Below are 23,369 nucleotides of genomic sequence, written 5' to 3'. Positions count from 1 at the left end.
GGACAAAGAAAACAAAAACTACCACTTCCACACGGAATGAGAGGTGAACATTTTTTTTCACTTGACTCAGCTCTGCTGGCTCAGTAGACGGTCAATGTAGTCAATAATGTCACGTCTCATAACATAACATTACTAATGTTTTTCAATATTTTCGGACAATAGGCCACAGTCAACCATGAAACGGCCTTTGTTTATTAATTCTTTACTTTTTAACAACACGCTACATAGTGACGGAGTGATATTTGAATGGCGATATAGCGAGTGACGACTGTAAGGTGTTAATATCAGGTACAATAATAATATAATCATCATAACACGGGCTAAAATGCAACCCTGACACCACTTCTTGTTCACACACCTATTTTAATATGAATATAGGGGTGTTAAGTCATGTCTAGAGGGCTCTGTTAATGCTAAAAACCATATGAAGAAGGTTGTAAATAGGCTTTCAAATTATTTATAAAGAATCCTATTATAATGACGATGGAAAAGGTTTTACGACAAGAATAAAGCTGAAATGCCTACCAAGTAGTGGAGTTGAAAAACTGGTTTTGACAAGCATATTTAGCCGTTATACTTTGTTTTTTTTTAACCTTATTTCTTCATCGTTTTGTGTATGATTTTACGCATGCAGGCCATTATTTTCAGTTTCCTGGCTGAATCCCTCTGAATAATAACAATAATAATAATAACACCAGGGGAGTAATTTATGTGATGTGCACTTGTGTACAGAGAGATGAGCTTTCAGACCGTAATAGATGATGAGCGGCTGCTGTCAGCAAGTCAAGGTTGTTCATTTATCTTCTCGGGCTGGCTCATGACAAACAGGCTGCAGCCACTCGCCGTAGGTTCCGGTTCTGGAAGTGTTGTTTTTATTCATGGCGTGGTGATGTTTGTTTATTCATTAGCTTCATGTCTGATAAGAATCTGGAAGAAGGGGTTATGCTGTGTGTCGCTTCATCTTAAAGCAAGCCAAATAGGAACTGTCGCGTTAGACAATAACAATAGCTTTCTGATCTAGGTGAAAAAGTGCATTATTAGACTAAGTCTTATTTTTGTTGTTATTGTTTTTTTTATTTACCAAATATTTCAACTTATTTTTAAATTAATCTTTGTATTTTTTTTCCCTGTAATATTCTGACTTTATTTCATATTCTTCACATATTATAATTTCCCCCAACGTAACTTTTTAAAAATTTGAACCTGATCTTATTTAGTTTTTCTTAATATTATGAAAAATATTATTATAAAAATATTTTTTCCTTAATATTTTAACTCTACTTTAACTACTAACTACTTTTAACTACTAAAATTCCATTTTTTTGGCCGATAATATTGCTAGTTTATCCTCAGAAAATTGCAAAAAAAAATTTCTTTGATATTTACTTTGACATTACTTTTTTTTTTTTTTTACTCTATTCATGTAAAATTAGTGCAGACTTTTTTTTTTTTTACCATTGACCACAAATGGCCCCCAGGCCACACCTTGGACACGCCTGTGCTACTTCTTCTCAAAGAGAGCCAGTATTTATTTCTTGGTTTAGTTGTATATTCATGCAGTTAGCTTTCATTAAATGGCAGATGAATGATTAGCTCTGAGCCTCAGGTTTTGCTGAATTTCTGTCCGACGTATAGATTTTGTTCTTTCTCTTGTTTAAAAATGCTATTTAATGTTTAATTGTATAGAGATCTTTCGGAATATAAAAAAAATGCATATAAAATTAAAATAATATATTAAATATATATATATATTTGCAGAATATTTATAAATATTATATATATATAACATAAAATTCTGCAAATATAATAATAAAATTAGAGTCAATTCTTTTTTTTTTTCTTTCTTTTAGATTTAGATTTTGTGAGCTGACTGATATATTTTTAAAGGAGCCCAATGATTGTATATCAGGCACTGTATTAATGGACATTTTGGGGACGTCTGATCACGATCCATCATCCTGTTAATTGCTTCTTGTTAAGACTGTTTGACTTATTCCTAATGGACGATGTACTTTCAAGGTTTGTCAGAACCAGAAGTGACATTTTATGCATGTATTTATTCCAAATCAAGGACTTTTGGGGAAGATGCTCGCATCGCCAACAGTCAAAGAGACTTCTTATGAGTCGGAGTGAAAAATGCATCCCAGCCCTCAGGCGGAGGAATTATCAAATGTTTTAAGGTTGAGGGCGGGGATGGGCTTGTGCAGAGAGAGAGAGAGAGAGAGAGAGAGAGAGAGAGAGAGAGAGAGAGAGAAAGAGACCTTGGACCTAAGCAGCCTCTTCACTGTTCATTACTGATGTGATGGGTTGTTTGTTGCGTGTCACGTGCTTGGCGTCCGGTCACGACAGACAGCGGTTTTCCATCCCTTTTAGAGATTGTCAAATGTTTTCCCTCGCCACTCTGGTAAAGTCATAGGTGCGCCACCCTATTAAAACGTGACGCTTGCTGCTGAAGAGGCGGTGGGGAGTACAAATGACTTCCATCTCTGGCTGTGATTAATACTAATTACAACGCTGCTAGGTCAGGATTCACGATCTGGACACCGTTTCATGTATTGGATCAGACGCTGGCGATGCTGGTCTGCCGGTTTGTGGTTAGGACGGACGACTGAAGATATGCTAGATTCCATCCATTTCTACGACAGAGTATTACATCACAGATTTTGAGAATAAAAGTGGTTAAAAAAAGAGGAGAATTAAAGTAGCAAATTTGCAATTCTCGTAATATTATGAGTTGTTTCTCATAAATTTGCGGTTTTATTCTCAAAAACTCAAAAATTCTCAAAATTTCCCTGTAAGATTCTGACTTCATTTCCATCATATTCTTCACATATTATAATTTCACCCCCAACATAACTTTCTAAAAATTTGAACCTAATCTTATTTTGTTTTTCTTAACATTATGAAAAATATTATTATAAAAAATGTTTTCCTTAATATTTCAACTCTGTACTACTAAGATTACATTATTTTTTGGCCCATAATATTGCTAGTTTATCCTCAGAAAATTGCAATTCTTGCAATTCTATTCTTGTAAAATTAGATTTTTTTTTTTTTTTTTTTACCATTGACCACAAATGGCCCCAGGCCACACCTTGGACACGCCTGTGCTACTTCTTCTCAAAGAAAGCCAGTATTTATTTCTTGGTTTAGTTGTATTTTAATGCAGTAAACTTTCATTAAATGCTAGATGAATGATTAGCTCTGAGCCTCAGGTTTTGCTGCATTTTTGTCCGACGTATAGATCACCATTTGGGACCGAATATAAAAGAATACGCGGAAAAATACAGAATAGCAAGGGATAAAGTTAGGTGGTGCGTTCAAGGACTGTCAAAGTGGCACAAATCTTTTTAATAAAACAATATAACATTTCATGTAGTTATTTCCAAATGATTTAAAGTTACGCCCCTGCTGTGTCTATTACTCTACTGTTTAAATGTGTTTGCTACATGTATTCCTCTGCTCGGTCATTCATTCATTTAAAATGCTGACTCAGGGCTAAGTTAACCTCTTCATACAGTAGATTTAAGAGCTTCTGTCCATGCGTTGCAGCCATTCAGTTGGACATTAATCCCTCCAGAAGCGTGTGTTTGCTGTTATTGATTACCGCGGTGAAGCAGTGTCATGTCCTGAGGATGTAACGTGACTTATAGACGGCTCTTAGAAAGGGCCTGTGATCAAATGCGCTGATGATTGCGTATTTTATGTCCGTATCCACATGCCTGCCGCAACGCTAATCAACTGACTTAACCAGATGGCTAGCATGGATCCATAACACGAATCTTGTTTTGAACTCGACTTTCAAAGGAATGGAATACAAACCAGAAGGTACAGTAGCTTGCATGTGCAGCCTAGTAAAAGGTACGAAATCTCCACACCAGCAGGGGGCGCTAGTCTTTGGCTCATACTTTGGTTGTTACATCACATTCCTATACAGTGGCACCTCGGTTAGCACCCGCTTCGTCGATGCATCGGAAATTTCTCACAAAATTTTGCCTCAGTTTGAATACTCGAGCTAGCATAGCGTAGCAAGTTAGCGTGGACTTCATTCTCATAAAATAATTTTTTTTTCCATTACTGCTGCTTTGTTTATTTTCCAACAATTTTTTTCTCTTTCTTAAAATTTTCCAACAATTTCAAGTTGGTTCTTTAATTTAATATTATGACTTAAATCCCAGAAAATTTTGATTTATATACCTATAATATTACAACTTATCCCCCCACCTAATTTTGTTTATTTTTTATCCTAATATTACGACTTTGTTGATGTAAAATTATGACTTTTTTGATGAGATTACACCTTTTTTCTTTTCATATTTTGACTTTATCACTGTCAAATTGCTGCTGATGTTTCAGTTTTTGCTGCTTTTGTTGTTGTTGTTGTTTTTTTTTTGTTTTTCTTATTAAATAATATTTTTAGAATGTGCCATGGGCCACAAATGACCCCCAGGCCACATTTTGGACACCCCTGCTCTATCCGAGTGTAGATTCAAGAGCATTGTCCCTTGACAAGATATAATAAATTCTGAAATGTGAACAGTGTATATTCTAACTCTAATGATGAGTTTTTGCATTTAACGATGTTATTTCTTTGGCTTGGGGCTGACAGATCATTTGTACATTTGTGCCATTTTTTTAATGAGTCGGTGTTGGCGACCCCGGCTAAGACCCTTTTACCGTCGTGCACTTGCAAATGAGATATGACGACGTGAAAACAAAACCTAATGTCATGTTCTTTTAAAATATCCATTTTCTTCCCAGCAATGATGCTTATTTGAACGTCGGCAGAGTGTAGAAATGATAACATGGCTAATGAGAAAACATGCTGCTTGAGGCAAAGGTTTGATTACGAGAGACCTGTTTGCCTTTTCTTTTCCCCACGAGACAATTTGTCTAAGATACTTCTTTAAAATACTGCTTTACATTCAAATATCAGATGTATTGTTGCAAAATACGACAGCAGCAAATGCAATAAGCCTTTCACCTCCCCGTCATCAGTAATAAAACCTAAAAAAAAAAATGTCCGAGCTTTGCAACACAATGAGTCAGTATTGATGTTGGTGTAAAAGACTCAATATAAATAATGTATTTTATCGAAAATGAAATTGGATTCCCACCCGTGAGGAAACGATATGAGCTCGGATCCCTCAGTAGACGACTGAGTGTCGAGAGAGTGAGCGTGCCGTACGATTAGTGCAGTAGCACTTGTGCATGGAGAGCAAGAAGTGCTGGGCGCAGCAAAGTGGAATTTAATTATGCTAAGCAAGCGTCGACAAGAGAGAGATCCAGAATTTGAGGAAATAAAATGAGACCTGTGATAAAGTGTGCAAACAAAACTCCTGCACGTACTACAGCAGAACCTAATGTCCAAAAGTAACATTTCCCATAGAAAATATGGAAAAATAAGCTGTCCCAATCATACAAATGTAAAAATAAGTCGGGCAATGTTACACCAAGGATGTCACAATGTCGTAAACACCACAATATTGCTTTTAACACGATTAGAGTCCTGTAGACATGAAATAACACCCCTATAGTCACCTTTACACTCCTATTAGTATTCTGAGTTTACATTGCCTTGCACAGGGACATAAGAGGCAGCTGCTGCTAGCATAGCGAGCTAACTAGTTAGCCTCTCCGATTTACTTACGCTAAACGTAATATAAATTTGCGAATTTTATTCTTGTACATTTATGGATTTTTTTAATGACTGTTATTCCCGAAATCTCAGATTTGTAATTTTTTTTCTATACCAATATCAACCGATAATTATCACTACTGAAAATTAAATTACCTTTGACCCCATTTTCATAGCTGTCTCAGACAATTATGAATGAGTGTTAAAATTATTTGAGATTTTGAGAATAAAACCGCAAATTTATGAAAAACAACTCATAATATTACGAGAATTGCAAATTTGTTACTTTAATTCTCCTCATTTTTTTTTTTACCACTTTTATTCTCAAAATCTGTGATGTAATACTCTGTCGTAGAAAAGTGGGGAAGAAAGACAAAAAAGCCAAAAACTGAAATTGTGTACATCTTAACCATTTCCGATGCTCTGTGAAAAAATAAGAGGCAATTTCTTTAGCTGTAATTGCCGATATGGTGTCACGCCATTTGGCTTCCTGTCACTGAAAAGGAAGCAATAACACTAAAAACAATCTCCATGATGCTTGTGACCACTGTTCCACCCCGCCAAAGAAATAACGGCGCCAAGCTTATGGGGGTCAATGTGGCGACAACGTGGTGGACTTCCTCTATACGTCTGATCAAGCGTTCACGGCAGCCCGGGCACTGCTCTCCTCCAAGATGGCAAGTGGTGCGTCTTCGCACTCAGGACACGGGATGAAATGTGAAATTAGCCTCCCCCCGCCGCCACCTGGCCACGCTCGCTGCTGTGCTCGCTTTCAAGATAATGAATTCTTACAGGCAGAGCCTTTCAAGGCAGCGCCGCTTCTCCATACTGCACAGCTGCTACTGAGCGTCCACGCTAGCGAAATGTCTGGAATTGACCTGTTTGGTTGTAAAACAACAAATACAGTCCTCCCTCACCACTTCACTGTTGGAACATTGATTGTATTTAAAAAATATATATTAATTAGCCACTTTGTGGCTTTTTTTGATTACTGGTAAGTCTTACTCATGTCTTAAGTCACTTATTTTCAATTATTATGTTTACTATATTGGGTAATAGCATGTAAAGGTGACTATAGGAGTCTTATTTCATGTCTAGGGGGCTCTAATAATGTTATAAACCTTATGCATAAGGTTGTAAAGAGGTTTTCTATGGTCTGTCTATGAAAATATTTGATTCATAAATGAGGACTCCTACTTATTCATTTATCTGGAACCAATTAACTGTGATAAATGAGGGATTACTGTACTATTATTACAAATTCAAGCATGATGCATTCACAAACTCTCAGAACATCCCACCTACGTCTTTATAATGCACATGTTACAGTAATTACACACTAATTACCGTAATTAACCTACTTAGAATACAAATTTTATTATGTGACAGCCTTAAAGATAATATACAAAACTGAAAAAATGGGAATATTTCACATATAGTAGCACGTGTTGATTAATCGCGATTAATCAGGAAACATGCGATTAATTTATTTAAATGTTTTCTTTTTTGACAGTCTTAAAGATTCATTCATTCATTTTCTACCGCTAATCCTCACGAGGGTCGCGGGGGGTGCTGGAGCCTATCCCAGCTGTCTTCGGGCGAGAGGTGGGGTACACCCTGGACTGATCGCCAGCCAATCACAGGGCACATAAAGACAAACAACCATTCACACTCACATTCATACCTATGGACAATTTGGAGTCGCCAATTAACCTAGCATGTTTTTGGAATGTGGGAGGAAACCGGAGTACCCGGAGAAAACCCACGCATGCACAGGGAGAACTTGCAAACTCCACACAGAGATGGCTGAGGGTGGAATTGAACTCGGGTTTCCTAGCTGTGAGGCCTGCGCATTAACCACTTAGTCTTAAAGATAATATACATAAAATACAGCAAAAATGGGCATTTTGGCAATTCACAAATAGTGACAAATGGTGATTAATCATAATTAATTAATTTGAAGTGTGATCAATTTGATTAAAATAATTTGACAGCCTTAAAGATAATATACATAGCATACAGCAAAAATGGGCGTATATCACACATATTGGCAAATAGTGATTAATCATGATGAAATAATTTGAAACTGTGATTAATTTGATTAAACATTTACATTATTTGACCGCCTTCGTAATAATAAAAACCCATTTCCAGAGTGTAATTTGTGAATCAGATGATTTTTTTTAAATCTGTACAAACAACTGTAGGAGTTGCTGGCACCAGCATAAAGAAAGATACTAACAGACTTGCCAACCTTAATGTAAAATCACTATAAGAAAGGTTATTCATCGGTTTTGTCCACAGCAGAGGGACAATAGCGTCCAATGTATGCCATGATTTATAAAAAGCGAACCAATCGAAACGCTGAAATGTTCATCCTTCACTCTGTCGCCGCCGTCAACATGGCTTCCTTTTGGGCCTAATTAGCTGCTAATCACTCCATTTGTTTCACATCAAGTGTACATAGGATTGTGATAGACCGGCTGACCTGCTGGAAAAACAGCTCCATTTTTTATTCTCCTGTAACCGCAGTCATTTAGGAAATATAGACTTCCGACTGGAGAGGAAGAAAAAGGTCGTCTGTTTCTTTCACATTTTTTTCCGTACAATTGGGACATTTTTTTTTGGTGTCAGAATCCCCTTCAGTTTCAAACAAAAACTTGATGGAACAAAGTAGGTCAGCTCGCTGCTTTTGAGCAACCTCCGTCAGACGATATAGCCTTGTCTTGTCTTGACAGCGCTGCTGTTGAGTTCAAATGTCGTCTTTTTTTTCCAACTATTTTAAATACGTGTCACAAGTGTGCAGAATCTAGCCTTGGAATTTAGACAGTTGAAAAATGGGAACACACAACAATTTACAGCTTACAGCTTGATTTTCAGACGTGTAGCAAAGCCTGCCTTTTTTTACATCAACCGTTGGAGCGCCTATTCTGTCAGAGTGGAGGGAGGGTGTACATTTTTCTCGTGTTTGGTACTCAGAAACAGGATTGAGGGACTTCCTATTACTTAAAAAGTCACTTTTGCATAAATGGGGGGGGGCCTTTAAGGCGTCTGACGGCGAACAAGCAAGCTGTATACTTCTGAGCAGCCTACATTGCAACGTGGCGTTTAAATATAGACGGTCAGCTGCGTGTCACCCTGACCGAAAGCCATGTCGTCAGCTAGTTTTGCAACGAAACGGCGTAACGTGAGAACGACAATGCGCCGTTGTTCTGAGTCGAGCCCTTGACTGAGACAGATGAGACGCGGCGTTGCGTAACCGTCACTGACGGGACGAGGTCATGCCGGGGCGGGGAGGATTTTTATAACGACAGTATTTTTTTACCCCTCCAAAATTTAGGTTGATTTTGGAATGATACAACCTCAGATATCCAGACAGAAGTAACAGAACAGACAGAAGTCAAAACACAACCAACATAATGGAGGTGACATTCCTCACGTATTACTTGCAATGTATATGTTGAATGGAGTAATATCTATGCTGATGTACTTCACATCTCGCAATCCTGGAAAGAGTCGTTTTTGTACCCTGACTGATCCGAGCGCCTCATTGAAATGCACCGGCCGTATCTCCCCGAGCCAGCGTGTGTGTAATATTTCAGAGCTAGTTTGTAAAGACCTAACGTCCGTGTGTTTTAATACGCTTGGCCACACGGAGCTTGAATTTCATTTCATAGCTTTGTAACCGTTGTGTACAAAGGAGGAAGCAAAAACAAGACGCATTCCGGACACAGCGTGTCTTCCGGATCTTTGCACTTCACGTGTTAGGTGGATTATTTACAGTAAGCACTTCTGTATAGCGGGCTTTTTTTTCTGCTCACACAGATCCCCTTTGGAAGCCTGAAGAGATCCTAGGGACATTGTTCACTTCATTTTTAAGCCATTTTGCTTGCGTTGTATGAATTGGTAAGCTACAGCATAGTAGCTAGTACTTACAGTTAGTGTTTTCTGTGTATTGTATGTTTCAGACTGAACCTAATTAGAATACAAATTTTAATTATGTGACAGCTTTAAAGAAAAAAAAAAAAAAAATTGGCATATTTCATATATAGGAGAAAATGGTGAACACAAACTGTGATTAATTTGATTAGAATGTTTTATTTTTTGACAATCTTAAAAGAATCATTCATTCATTTTCTACAGTTTATCCTCACGAGGGTCGTGGAGGGTGCTGGAGCCTGCCCAAGCTGCGGGGTACACCCTGGACTGGTCGCCATCCAATCACAGGGCACATATAGTCAAACAACCATTCACACTCACAGTCAAATAGAGGAAAAATAGGCTTTTTTTTGGCATTGTGTAACCAGCTACTGTTGGAAACTACTACTACTACTACTACTACTACTGATAATAATAATAATAATAATAATAGAACCATAACAATAACAATAAGCCAGGGGTGTCCAACACCTTCCAGCAAGGTCCAGGAACACCCAGGACACCCTGGACTGGTCGCCATCCAATCACAGGGCACATACTATAGTCAAACAACCATTCACACTCACAGTCAAATAGAGGAAGAATAGGCTTTTTTTTGGCATTGTGTAACCACCTACTGTTGGAAACTACTACTACTACTACTGATAATAATAATAATAATAATAGAACCATAACAATAAGCCAGGGGTGTCCAACACCTTCCAGCAAGGCCCAGGAACACCCAGGACACCCTGGACTGGTCGCCATCCAATCACAGGGCACATATAGACAAACAACCATTCACACTCACATTCATACCTATGGACAATTTGGAGTCGCCAATTAACCTAGCATGTTTTTGGAATGTGGGAGGAAACCGGAGTACCCGGAGAAAACCCACGCATGCACGGGGAGAACTCCACACAGAGATGGTGGAGGGTGGAATTGAACTCGGGTCTCCTAGCTGTGAGACCTGCGTTAACCACTAGATTGCCGTGCAGAATCTTAAATATAATATACATAAAATACAGCAAAATGGGCATATTTCACAAACAGTGGCAAATGGTGATTAATCACAATTAATTAATTTGAAGTGTGATCAATTTGATAAAAAAATACATAATCTATATAAACAAATATAATATATATATATAATATGATAGTTTCATTCAAATAGGAAAATATATATCACTATGCCATGTTTTGGGGTTAAGTAACCCAAGTCCAACTATAAACAATAAGAGAAGCCACAATGAAATCAGGCAAACATAATTAGGCAGTTTGTAGGCTTCCTGGATGATGGAGTCCTTAATGGACGTTGTCGCTTGATTCCATCCTCTCGCAGCTACAGTATGTCACCACTTCCTGGAATGGCTGCAGCCTAAATTAAATGACGGATACAAATTCACGGCTGGTAAAATCCAGTTGACAAAATAAGACAACAGGTCATTCCGGGTGATTCCCCCCTGGAAGCGTTGCATGACAGAAGCCGGGGTTCTCAGACCTCAGCTGTGTCCTTATTCAAGCGGAGAGCGCCAATCAATATCAGACGGTCAAAGGATGCGTGACGAGGTCAGTGAGATCGCCCGGTCTGGTCGGCGAGTGTCAAATTGAAGTGAAGAGTGGAGGATGAAGGGTCAATTTGACACAGATAACAAAAATAGGTTTTTATCCCTCTGACTGATCCCTAAACGTTTCACCCAAATTTCTGCTAGCAAACATTGCCACTGACTGTGAGGATGACATAAAATAAATCTAAGTAAATGCAAGTAATATTTATATTTTTTGACTGATTTGACTTAGTCTGGAAAATATGGTCACTTGTCAACATTACATATTATTTTTAGAATTAATTGTAATTCTTCTTGAACAACTAGGTGGTACTCAAATATAGTGGGTCTACTGTATGTGGGCCACATTAGCTTGACACACAAATCAACTGTATGTATGTTGCCATAGAACTATATTGAATGGTTGCATTTATTTTGCAATGTAGCGAGCGACACTGTCTGTGGGTGCGCATCATTTTGCAGTGTTTTGTTTATATTGATATTACTGACCAAAAACCTCAGTAAGCATTGACCGTCAGATTGGGACGAAGGCTCTTCAGCATCACCATCTGTATTTTTTATAAATATTATTTTCCCAGTAAATTAATTAAGTAATTAATTATTCATTCATTTTCTACCGCTTTTCCTCACAAGGGTCGCGAGGGTGCTGGAGCCTATCCCAGCTGTCTTCGGACGAGAGGCGGGGTACACCCTGAACTGGTCGCCAGCCAATCACAGGGCACATATAGACAAACAACCATTCACACTCACATTCATACCTATGGACAATTTGGAGTGGCCAATTAACCTAGCATGTTTTTGGAATGTGGGAGGAAACCGGAGTACCCGGAGGAAAACCCACGCATGCACGGGGAGAACATGCAAACTCCACACAGAGATGGCCGAGGGTGGGAATTGAACCCTGGTCTCCTAGCTGTGAGGTCTGCGCGCTAACCACTAGACCGCCGTGCCGCCAGTAATTAATTAATTAATTATTTTTTTTAAATTAAAAATCGAGTTTGAGTGGTTAGCACGCAGACCTCACAGCTAGCTAGAGACCCGGGTTCGATCCCACCCTCGGCCATCTCTGTGTGGAGTTTGCATGTTCTCCCCGTGCATGCGTGGGTTTTCTCCGGGTACTCCGGTTTCCTCCCACATTCCAAAAACATGCTAGGTTAATTGGCGACTCCAAAATTGTCCATAGGTATGAATGTGAGTGTGAATGGTTGTTTGTCTATATGTGCCCTCTGATTGGCTAGCGACCAGTCCAGGGTGTACCCCGCCTCTCGCCCGAAAACAGCTGGGATAGGCTCCAGCACCCCCGCGACCCTCGTGAGGATAAGCGGTAGAAAATGAATGAATTTCTTTCTTTCTTTTTTATTAAAAATCGAGTTCGAGTGTTTAGCACGCAGACCTCACAGCTAGCTAGAGACACGGGTTCGATCCCACCCTCGGCCATCTCTGTGTGGAGTTTGCATGTTCTCCCCGTTGCATGCGTGGGTTTTCTCCGGGTACTCCTCCCAAACAAATAACATGCTAGGTTAATTGGCGACTCCAAATTGTCCATAGGTATGAATGTGAGTGTGAATGGTTGTTTGTCTGTATGTGCCCTGCGATTGGCTAGCGACCAGTCCAGGGTGTACCCCGCCTCTTGCCCGAAAACAGCTGGGATAGGCTCCAGCACCCCCGCGACCCTCGTGAGGATAAGCGGTAGAAAATGAATGAATGAAAAAATACCCCAAAATAATTTCCATAAAGTCACCTAACAAGGATAAGCAGTCCAACAAATATTTCTTTGTTGGTAAAGTTATTGTTATTAAACGTTGAGATGTTAAGTTAACAAAATATGGGTAAATAAAAATGGTATTTGTTGTATTTCTGCTGGTCCGAAACAACGTCACACTGATTGATTGGCGGTCCGAGTGTCCTCAGGCGGGCTCATTTCCTGCCGTTTGACTACGTAATGAGGTCTGGTCCGAGGTCTGCCTTTTCTTTCTTCGACATCTGTTGGGAAACGGCCCAGACGGCCGGTTTTCGGCGCCAAGAGCCTCGTCTACCCGGCTTGACAGGAATGCCTGAAGGGGCTTTAAGGGCACGAGATGGACAGCATCAAGTGTTTATCGCGCAGACACCATTGAGGCCCCCGCGGTATCTCTGTGACCTGCAAATGGGATGGAACTACTGGGTGCAGGGCGGTATCGAGAGTAGGTTAAGAGGCTCACATCAATCATGCTCAATCGTATCGCTTATCTGCTTGGAAGCACGTTGCTGCTGCCTTCAGGACCAAGGAGTTCTCAGTAACCGCTAAGTGCTGCAATGCATGCAAAGGAAAAGCTTTCACATAGTTGGGAACACAAGACGGGATTTTTAAATCATTTGACACATTTGTGTCTCTGTTCATGCAGTCATTGGTCGTTTCTTCCAACTTTCTTCTTGTAACTTTTCTTCCAGCAACAACTTTTTTTGTTTGTTTCTCATCATTCATTCATTCATTTTCTACCGCTTTTTCCTCACGAGGGTCGCGGGGGTGCTGGAGTCTATCCCACCTGTTTTCGGGCGAGAGGCGGGGTACACCCTGGATTGGTCGCCAGCCAATCACAGGGCACAATATAACATAAATAAAACATAAAAATAATTGGCTTACTTTACTGTTTGATTTGATATTATTTCCATTATTTTGCATTATTTTTGCAGGCCACATCAAATGATGTAGCGAGCCGAATCTGGCATTGGACCCATTTTTGTAAGTTAATAATATATTTATTTCAATTTGTGAGGCTCAATGCCGCAAAAATTAGAATGTTTTATTTTTTGACAATCTTAAAAGAATCATTCATTCATTTTCTACAGTTTATCCTCACAAAGGTCGCGGAGGGTGCTGGAGCCTGTCCCAGCTGCGGGGTACACCCTGGACTGGTCGCCGTCCAATCACAGGGCACATATAGACAAACAACCATTCACACTCACATTCATACCTATGGACAATTTGGAGTCGCCAATTAACCTAGCATGTTTTTTTTTGGAATATGGGAGGAAACCCATGCATGCACAGAACATGCAAACTCCACACAGAGATGGCCGAATCGAACCCTGGTCCTTCTAGCTGTGAGGTCTGCGCGCTAACCACTCGACCACCGTGCCGCCCTGTTTCTCATCATATTACAACTTTTAAGAGCAGTATGGCTTAGGTTAAGAACACATTTACTCATTTTTCCACTTTTTATTATTTCTATCAGAAGTCCTTATAGTAGTAAAAGTAGAATTTAAATACATACTGTATATAATCCAGAAGACGGCCCTGATACCTTGGAAGTGTCATTGTAGGCAACACGGAATCTTCATAGCAAATGCCAAAGGGTTTAGTACTAACAAATGTGACAGTGAAAAATGACTCCCATATGGTGCCTTCATGGACAGGCTCCAGGCTTGCTTGGCTTCTACCCTGTCATGTGGACAAAGAGGAAACGGTTCAAGCTTTGTCCAAATAATCTTTAGTGTGGTCCAAACCAGTGTGACGCCGAGGGAAGTTATTTGACGTTTGAACCAATACAAGGATTTCCGGTTGTGTGATATGGCATAAATTGATCTAAGCGGACCGGATCTATGCGTACAGTATGTGGCAACGTGTCGACACATGAGAGCAAGGACTTTTCTGCAGTAAAGGGATATATATGAAATATATATGAAATGCATATAAATAATGAATGAAAGGGGTAAATGAACATTTAAGGTTCCTGAAGGCGTGATTCTTGACAGGACTGGAAACAGGAAGATGGTGGTGGTTGATGTGGCTGCCACATCCTGTCTTTGGGAACAGGCAAAGTTAAAAGTAACCTTAAATGTTCATTTATGCCTTTCATTCTGCATTTATATACATTTGGAATTGTTTTTGTGCTTGTTAGTGGTGAGCAAAACCGTTCATTTCAGTGAACCGGATCCCTACGGTTCATTCAGTAAAAAGATTTGTTCATTTTGGGCATTTCGGGCAATTTGTTGTTAGCCTGTGATCTCCCCCTGGGCATAGACCAGGTTCGTTCACTCATGTACACGTTCGTTCCGACTCAACAGCGCAACAACACGTACCTTGAAATCAGAAGTATTATGACAGCCTTCCGGATCCGAGCTTCTCAGCTTCCCGGTACAGCGTTACGACCCCGGACCGATTGACCCAGTCAGTTGCTCGGTCTCGGACTTTCAGTCAGCTAACACCACCCACCCATAGAGCGAGGCACGACGATAGGATAAGACAGGCAAGCACGCAGATAGTCCCTCCTTGCAAAAAGGAACAGTGAACCGACTTTCTAGCCAATCAAAAAAAAAAGCATTTGCAACTGAACGAAGCGGTGACCTTGTTCCTTCCGTTCACAAAAAAGAACTAGTTCTTTTGACCCGTTCGTTCATGACTGTTTTTTAATAATAAAAAAAAGTTGGTCTCTATTGTACGCTAACCAAAGAACACATGCAAACCGAGTCAAAATTATCACCTAAATTGTAAGCATCAACGGAAAAACATGTTAACCAGGGCGGACGCTAACTGAGGTTTAGCCTCTTATCGTCGCTTTAACTGATTCCTGTAGCAGCCTTTAACCCAACAGGCGAACCAATACTAACTATTAGCTTCAGCTCAGTCGTTTGTCAAGGTCACATCATTTTGAAGAAGTCAACACGATGTTTGTTTCTGAATCATCAGCTAGTTTCCTGCTCAGAAAAAAATCCGTCCCGCGTTTGTGCTCCCCCGAGTGGATTAGCAGACGTTATCAGCGACAGCACACTCTGCCGCTCTTCCTTGGCCTCAGCCAGCGACAACCCTCTGGAGGGGTTGTGTGGTCATTTAAAAAAAAACAAAAAAACATCTAAAAGACTTTTCTTGCTCAATATATTCATAGTCAGTTGTCTTCGGTGTGTTCAGCTAACCCTCCAGTGGACTCAAGTAAGTGGACTAATTTATAGACGCTATTATAAAAACTTTGTAAAAGGTTTTGTGTCATGGAAGAAAGTCAAATCAAGAACTGTTTTAAATGAATTTGGTTCGTCTGTCAAACTAGGAACCAGGAAGGATTTATGGACTGTAATATAAGCGGCAACCGGGAGCAGTGGAGCTCCTCATGTGTCAATCCTGATTTCTTCTATGGTTTGCTATTCAAACTATTCGTAATTCGACCAAAATAACATTTTACATTCGTACGTTCATTGCTCGTCATCAAAACTGAGGTTAAGAACAGGTTTTTCGGGTTACATGGAATCCGAAATACATACCACTAAACAACCAAATACATAATTCAGAAGACTACCCTGATACCTGGGAAGTGTCATTGTAGGCGTCATGGAATCTTCATAGCAAATGTCAAAGGGTTTAGTGCTAAGAAACGTGACGGTGAAAAATGACTCCCATATGGTGCCTTCATGGACAGGGCTGCACTACACGCTTGCTTGGTTTCTTGTGTTGCACAAAAAGGAAAGATTTGTCCATAAAGTGGTCGTGTTATTTGGCACCAATATACGTCCCGGCGTTTGACAACATCATGAGTAAGCTCATCACGCGATATTTGTGGTAATACGTCGGCACTTGAGGGCGGGAACTTTACCGTAGTGAATGAAAAAACATGGACATAATGAATCTGATTTTTATGAACACTAAATGCAAACCAGTTTTTGGTACACTGAACATTCTGTTCTTCATTTAATAGGACAAAGACACTTAGGTCTGTATCTGCTTCTCTAGCACTTTTTGGCAGCAGAAAGCCAAGGAAAAATTCTTGCTTGCCATTTTGGATCTACTGACTGTTAGTTACAGCTGCAATGACCCTCCCCTTTTCTCTTTAATCACCATTGTTTGCTCGGGAAGAGAAGCTAACAAGCTAAATAGTCTACAAGAGATGTGGTTCCTCACAGAGTTGACTTCATGTCACAGACCCAACCCTGATGAGGAGCTATTAAAGCAGAGGTGTCCAAAGTGTGGCACAGGGGCTGGTTTGGGGTTCGTAGCCCATTTTTTATTTTACACTAAAAAATATACAGTAGGGCGGCACAGCGGTATAGTGGTTAGCGTGCAGACCTCACAGCTAGGAGACCAGGGTTCAATTCCACCCTTGGCCATCTCTGTGTGGAGTTTGCATGTTCTCCCTGTGCATGCGTGGGTTTTCTCCAGGTACTCCGGTTTCCTCCCACATTCCAAAAACATGCTAGGTTAATTAGCGACTCCAAATTGTCCATAGGTATGAATGTGAGTGTGAATGGTTGTTTGTCTATATGTGCCCTGTGATTGGCTGGCGACCAGTCCAGGGTGTACCCCGCCTCTGGCCCGAAGACAGCTGGGATAGGCTCCAGCATCCCCCGCGACCCTTGTGAGGATAAGCGGTAGAAAATGAATGAATGAATGAAATTTACAGTATACGGCAAAAATATGAAAAGTCGATGAAGAAGAGAACAAGCTGAAATGTTGATACCATACCAATAATTAATAACAACACAAAGCATGCTAATTAAATATGTTTCACATCCTTTTACACAGGAAAAAAAGTATGCAGCTCTCCAGTGCTGGCAGCACTCATGCAGCCCCAGACCATGACACCAAGCCACAATTATGTATTGGCAACAACGACAAAAATGAGTATGTGTTGAGTCATTTTCAGGGGCTATACTACTTTAATACTGCGATACAAGCTGTACACTGGCTTCACCAAAGATCTGTACTATATATATATATATATATATATATATATAAGTTTACTACCTATAGTATTTTCCCTTGGATATACTGTATTTGGTCCTAAAAATCTCCCCCCACTAATATGGACACATGGGAAGTAGATTACTCCCCCCCTTTCCTTTAGCTTGCCCCTCTTTCCACTCACCACAAAGAAGCAAATTTTTCACTTTCGACGCCCCTCCACCACCACCACCTCCACCCCTCTTCCTACTGCACACGCTCCAGTCAGTCACTCAGAGCCTAATAGTGTGAGCGTGTGTTTGCATTTGTTTCCTCAAACGGTAAAAGAAAGTTCTCTCTGACCCTGTTAGTCTTTTGTCTTGGCCGGAAAATTGGAAGTAGCGGAGTAGCAGCAGTGGAGGAAATAAAGATTGGTAAGTTTGCTTTCCGCTCCTTGAGCAAGGTGCATGCATGTCTTTGTGGTTGGAAATGATTTCTTTTAGCGTGTTGTCCTTTTTGCTTTCAAAGAGAATAGAAAGTGAAGCTGTGAGGCCAAAGACCCCACAATTCAGCCTCAGTTCAAAAAGCTAAATAAAAAGCAAAACACATGCTGTAATGATAAGGACTTTCAGCTCTGGCTTGACTTTAGAGCAGAGGCAAGCACCTCTTGATATTATTACATTTGATCATTTGCTTATGTATGTACTTATATTAAAATCCGAAGTCAAGGTGCCATCAAAAATTTCAGTATGCAACCATTTAGTTTTTTGTTTATGTAATATAACATAAATTCATTCATTCATTTTCTACCGCTTATCCTCATGAGGGTCGCGGGGGTGCTGGAGCCTATCCCAGCTGTCTTTGGGCGAGAGGTGGGGTACACCCTGGACTGGTGGCCAGCCAATCACAGGGCACAATATAACAAATTCATTCATTCATTCATTCATTTTCTACCGCTTATCCTCACGAGGGTCGCGGGGATGCTGGAGCCTATCCCAGCTGTCTTTGGGCGAGAGGTGGGGTACACCCTGGACTGGTCGCCAGCCAATCACAGGGCACAATATAACATAAATTCATTCATTCATTCATTTTCTACCGCTTATCCTCATGAGGGTCACGGTGGTGCTGGAGCCTATCCCAGCTGTCTTTGGGCGAGAGGTGGGGTACACCCTGGACTGGTGGCCAGCCAATCACAGGGCACAATATAACAAATTCATTCATTCATTCATTCATTTTCTACCGCTTATCCTCACGAGGGTCGCGGGGATGCTGGAGTCTATCCCAGCTGTCTTCGGGCGAGAGGCGGGGTACACCCTGGACTGGTGGCCAGCCAATCACAGGGCACAATATAACAAATTCATTCATTCATTCATTTTCTACCGCTTATCCTCACGAGGGTCGCGGGGATGCTGGAGTCTATCCCAGCTGTCTTCGGGCGAGAGGCGGGGTACACCCTGGACTGGTCGCCAGCCAATCACAGGGCACAATATAACATAAATTAATTCATTCATTCATTTTCTACCGCTTATCCTCATGAGGGTCACGGTGGTGCTGGAGCCTATCCCAGCTGTCTTTGGGCGAGAGGTGGGGTACACCCTGGACTGGTGGCCAGCCAATCACAGGGCACAATATAACAAATTCATTCATTCATTCATTCATTTTCTACCGCTTATCCTCACGAGGGTCACGGTGGTGCTGGAGCCTATCCCAGCTGTCTTTGGGCGAGAGGTGGGGTACACCCTGGACTGGTCGCCAGCCAATCACAGGGCACAATATAACATCAATTCATTCATTCATTCATTTTCTACCGCTTATCCTCATGAGGGTCACGGTGGTGCTGGAGCCTATCCCAGCTGTCTTTGGGCGAGAGGTGGGGTACACCCTGGACTGGTGGCCAGCCAATCACAGGGCACAATATAACAAATTCATTCATTCATTCATTCATTTTCTACCGCTTATCCTCACGAGGGTCACGGTGGTGCTGGAGCCTATCCCAGCTGTCTTTGGGCGAGAGGTAGGGTACACCCTGGACTGGTCGCCAGCCAATCACAGGGCACAATATAACATAAATTCATTCATTCATTCATTTTCTACCGCTTATCCTCATGAGGGTCACGGTGGTGCTGGAGCCTATCCCAGCTGTCTTTGGGCGAGACGTGGGGTACACCCTGGACTGGTCGCCAGCCAATCACAGGGCACAATATAACATAAATTCATTCATTCAGTCATTTTCTACCGCTTATCCTCATGAGGGTCACGGGGGTGCTGGAGCCTATCCCAGCTGTCTTTGGGTGAGAGGTGGGGTACACCCTGGACTGGTCGCCAGCCAATCACAGGGCGCAATATAACATAAATAAAACATAAAAATAATTTACTTACTTTACTGTTTGATTTTATATTATTGATTTTCTATTATTTTGCATTATTTTTGCAGGCCACATCAAATGATGTAGCAAACTGAATCTGGCATTGGACCCATTTTTGTAAGTTAATAATATATTTAATTCAATTTGTGAGGCTCAATGCCGCAAAAATCAGAAACCGTGTGATGATATCCATAGAAGCAGAAATGCAACATCCTTTGACATAGTCTGAAAGGGTCTGACTGCTTAGTAGCAACAGGAGCAATTCATTCATTCATTCATTCATTTTCTACCGCTTTTCCTCACGAGGGTCGCGGGGGTGCTGGAGCCTATCCCAGCTGTCTTCGGGCGAGAGGCGGGGTACACCCTGGACTGGTGGCCAGCCAATCACAGGGCACATATAGACAAACAACCATTCACACTCACATTCATACCTATGGACAATTTGGAGTCGCCAATTAACCTAGGGTGGAATTGAACCCTCATCTCCTAGCTGTGAGGTCTGCGTGCTAACCACTCGACCGCCGTGCCGCCTCAATAGGAGCAATATGATTCATTAAAAATATCAATTACTCACACAAATTAATTTCACCAGGCACATTCTAGCGTGAATAGCATGTAGCCCGAAGCACATGGTGACACGTGTAGCATGGAAATATATCCCTGTATTGTGTCTGTCAGGCCTTTTCCAATGGTGAGTACTTTTGCTTCATTTTAGTTTAACTTCACTTTTTTTTACACTTGCATAGTTGACTCCCCCATGGCTTTTAAAGCGAACTAGGCCAGTGCAGACATTCAATGTGTTCTGGCATCGATGAGGGTTGGCTGCGACGAGACCTGCTTCATGTTTTCACACACACACTTCCAGATGTTGAGAAGAAGACACGTGGCGCCGCAGTAGGGACCGCCACCTCCTTTGACATTTAACAAAAGTGAAAAAGTGAATCCTTGCACCCCCCCCCCCCCCCACCATACTAGACAGGGTCTCTTTATGTCTCCAAAAGCAACAAAGCGATGCTGTCAAGTTTTTGTTTTTTTTTTTAATTTTTTACAGCCCTTCCGTGACATAACTCGGCATCTGCTAAGCCAGGCACAGGGTTTAATGTTTTGGGCAGACTGCCTTTTTACAGGGACCAGTGTTGGAAGAAAAACATATAAAAAGTCAGATACTTCATCATAAATAGGGATAAATTATTATAGACAAAAATTGTAGACATTTTTGAGGTTGTCAAAACATAAGCATACATCCATGTACCGCTTATTTTCATTAGGGTTGCGGAGCCCTTAGGTATGCTGGAGCCTATCCCAGCTGATACCTTGGACTGGTGGCCAGCCATTGGCAAGGCAAATACAGACAAACCTCCATTCACACTCACTAAAATGTTCTCCCCCCATTCTGTGTGGAAGTGGTGCGTTTTGGGCTTTTTTTTGTCCTTCTTACCGACGCCATTGGAGAAATTTTCTGAAGTTTTAGAAGAAATAAAATTGAAGCTACGTAACTAGGAAGGTAAAAGTGACTATAGGGATGTGATTTCATGTTTACAGGGCTCTAATCATGGCAAAAAACGTATTTAGAAAGTTATACACATGTTTTCTGTGCTGTAACTACGAAAATATTTTGTGTATTAATATGGAGTCTGAGGCTGCATGGCGACCGAGTGGTTAGCGTGCAGGCCACAGAGCTAGGAGACCCGAGTTCGATTCCTTCCTCGGCCATCTCTGTGTGGAGTTTGCATGTTCTCCCCGTGCATGTGTGGGTTTTCTCCGGGTACTCCGGTTTCCTCCCACATTCCAAAAACATGCTAGGTTAATTGGCGACTCCAAATTGTCCATAGGTATGAATGTGAGTGTGAATGGTTGTTTGTCTATATGTGCAGGGTCCAGGGTGTACCCCGCCTCTCGCCCCGAGACAGCTGGGATAGGCTCCAGCACCCCCGCGACCCTCGTGAGGAAAAAGCGGTAGAAAATGAATGAATGAATGAATGTTTGCTAGGCTCTTCTTCACTTTCTTGAAGCAAGTTGTCGCTGACAGCTCCCTCTGCTGGTGTCAACCAGGGAGACCAGCTTAAAAGGCAACATTATTCCCAGTCACTAACCTCTTCTTTTTTTATTGCAGGCTACCATGTGGCGTTGGTGGATGTCCGTTATTGTGGTCTTGGTTTCCGTGGCAACCCCAACACTCTGCCAAAGTGGGGACGGCGATTACGGATCAGGCTTTGACATTTACCCCTCGTTAACGGCCACTGATGGACCATTGCGATCCATCGCTGATGAGCCTGCCAGGGTGAAAAACAACCCAACCTCCGCCGATGTGTCCGCTCCGCCCCCGCAAGAGGAGACATGCGCTGTCCGCTTCAGCACCAGGGGCGTTTCTGCCCGAAGGCTGAAGGCCCAGAAAGAGCAGCTGGCCTATCTGCAGGCGCTCCATCACGCCAACAAGGCGGTGATTGAGAACCTTGAGCAGTACGTCGGGGCCGAGCTGGGAGATCAGAGCTACGAGGAGGTGATCCAGGCCAACATGGTGGGCATTCAGGAGGACCACAAAAGCTGCCGCGAGGTGACGGATAAGGCCGAGGAAGACCTCGAGAAACAGCTGGAGGGTGAGGTGCTGGACACCCTTGCTGGGATGCAGAAGTAAGTCGGGAAACATCTGTATTTTCTGTTAGCATATCAAAAGTTCTCAGATAGTATGCTAACATACACATGCTAACATGGCTGGTATGGCAATTTTCTCATAAAATTCCGACTTTTTTTCCACTTGTGATTGCGTTATTTTATGGAGACAGGATTCGTGACGGGTCCCTGGCTTTTGAGGAGATGCTTCGGGCGGCGTCTGATGTGGCTGGTCGCCTGGAGAGCTCGTCACAGGCCCTTCATGCTTCTTTCACCCGGCAACTGAGAGACATGGTTCAAGCCCGTGGCTAAGACATGCATACCCCCCCCTCACTCCGTAGTATCCTTCATTGAACAGAATGGGACCTCATTGTGGAATGAAGAGCGTAGTCTCTTCATGGGAATAATATGCAGTTAGGGGTGTTTATGGATTTTATGGACCAGTCTTCAGTCATAATGGCCCTGCTCGTCTCCTCCAGAGGAAGCTGAGGATGGTCCATCTGCTTCCAGGGTTGCCGGACAACACTTGCTGTGACTTGTCATTAAACTTTACTGTAACTTTAACTGCAGGTCATTTTGAAAGGTACATGTATACATACACCACTTCATGAGGTACAGCCACATTATCATATTTCCCC

At 41.7% G+C, this 23,369-nt stretch overlaps 1 protein-coding gene across 1 annotated transcript in view; it reads left to right on the top strand.

Moving 5' to 3' along the window:
- LOC131106811 (uncharacterized) overlaps positions 1-23,265 on the top strand; it is a 36,993-nt gene extending 13,728 nt beyond the window's left edge. Inside the window, exons 3-4 of the mRNA XM_078799211.1 lie at positions 22,235-22,752; positions 22,905-23,265. Coding sequence (XP_078655337.1) covers positions 22,241-22,752; positions 22,905-23,043 — 651 coding nt within the window. The 5' untranslated portion in view covers positions 22,235-22,240 and the 3' untranslated portion in view covers positions 23,044-23,265. The remainder of the gene's footprint in view (positions 1-22,234; positions 22,753-22,904) is intronic.
- Positions 23,266-23,369: the final 104 nt, after the last annotated feature.

The sequence above is a fragment of the Doryrhamphus excisus genome, linkage group LG19 (genome assembly GCF_037039965.1).
Source record: "Doryrhamphus excisus strain RoL-2023G ecotype Guam linkage group LG19, RoL_Dexc_Guam_v1.1, whole genome shotgun sequence".
Classification (NCBI taxonomy): Eukaryota; Metazoa; Chordata; class Actinopteri; order Syngnathiformes; family Syngnathidae; genus Doryrhamphus; species Doryrhamphus excisus.
Note: the sequence above shows the minus strand (reverse complement) of the source record. Positions and strands in the feature narration are given on the sequence as shown.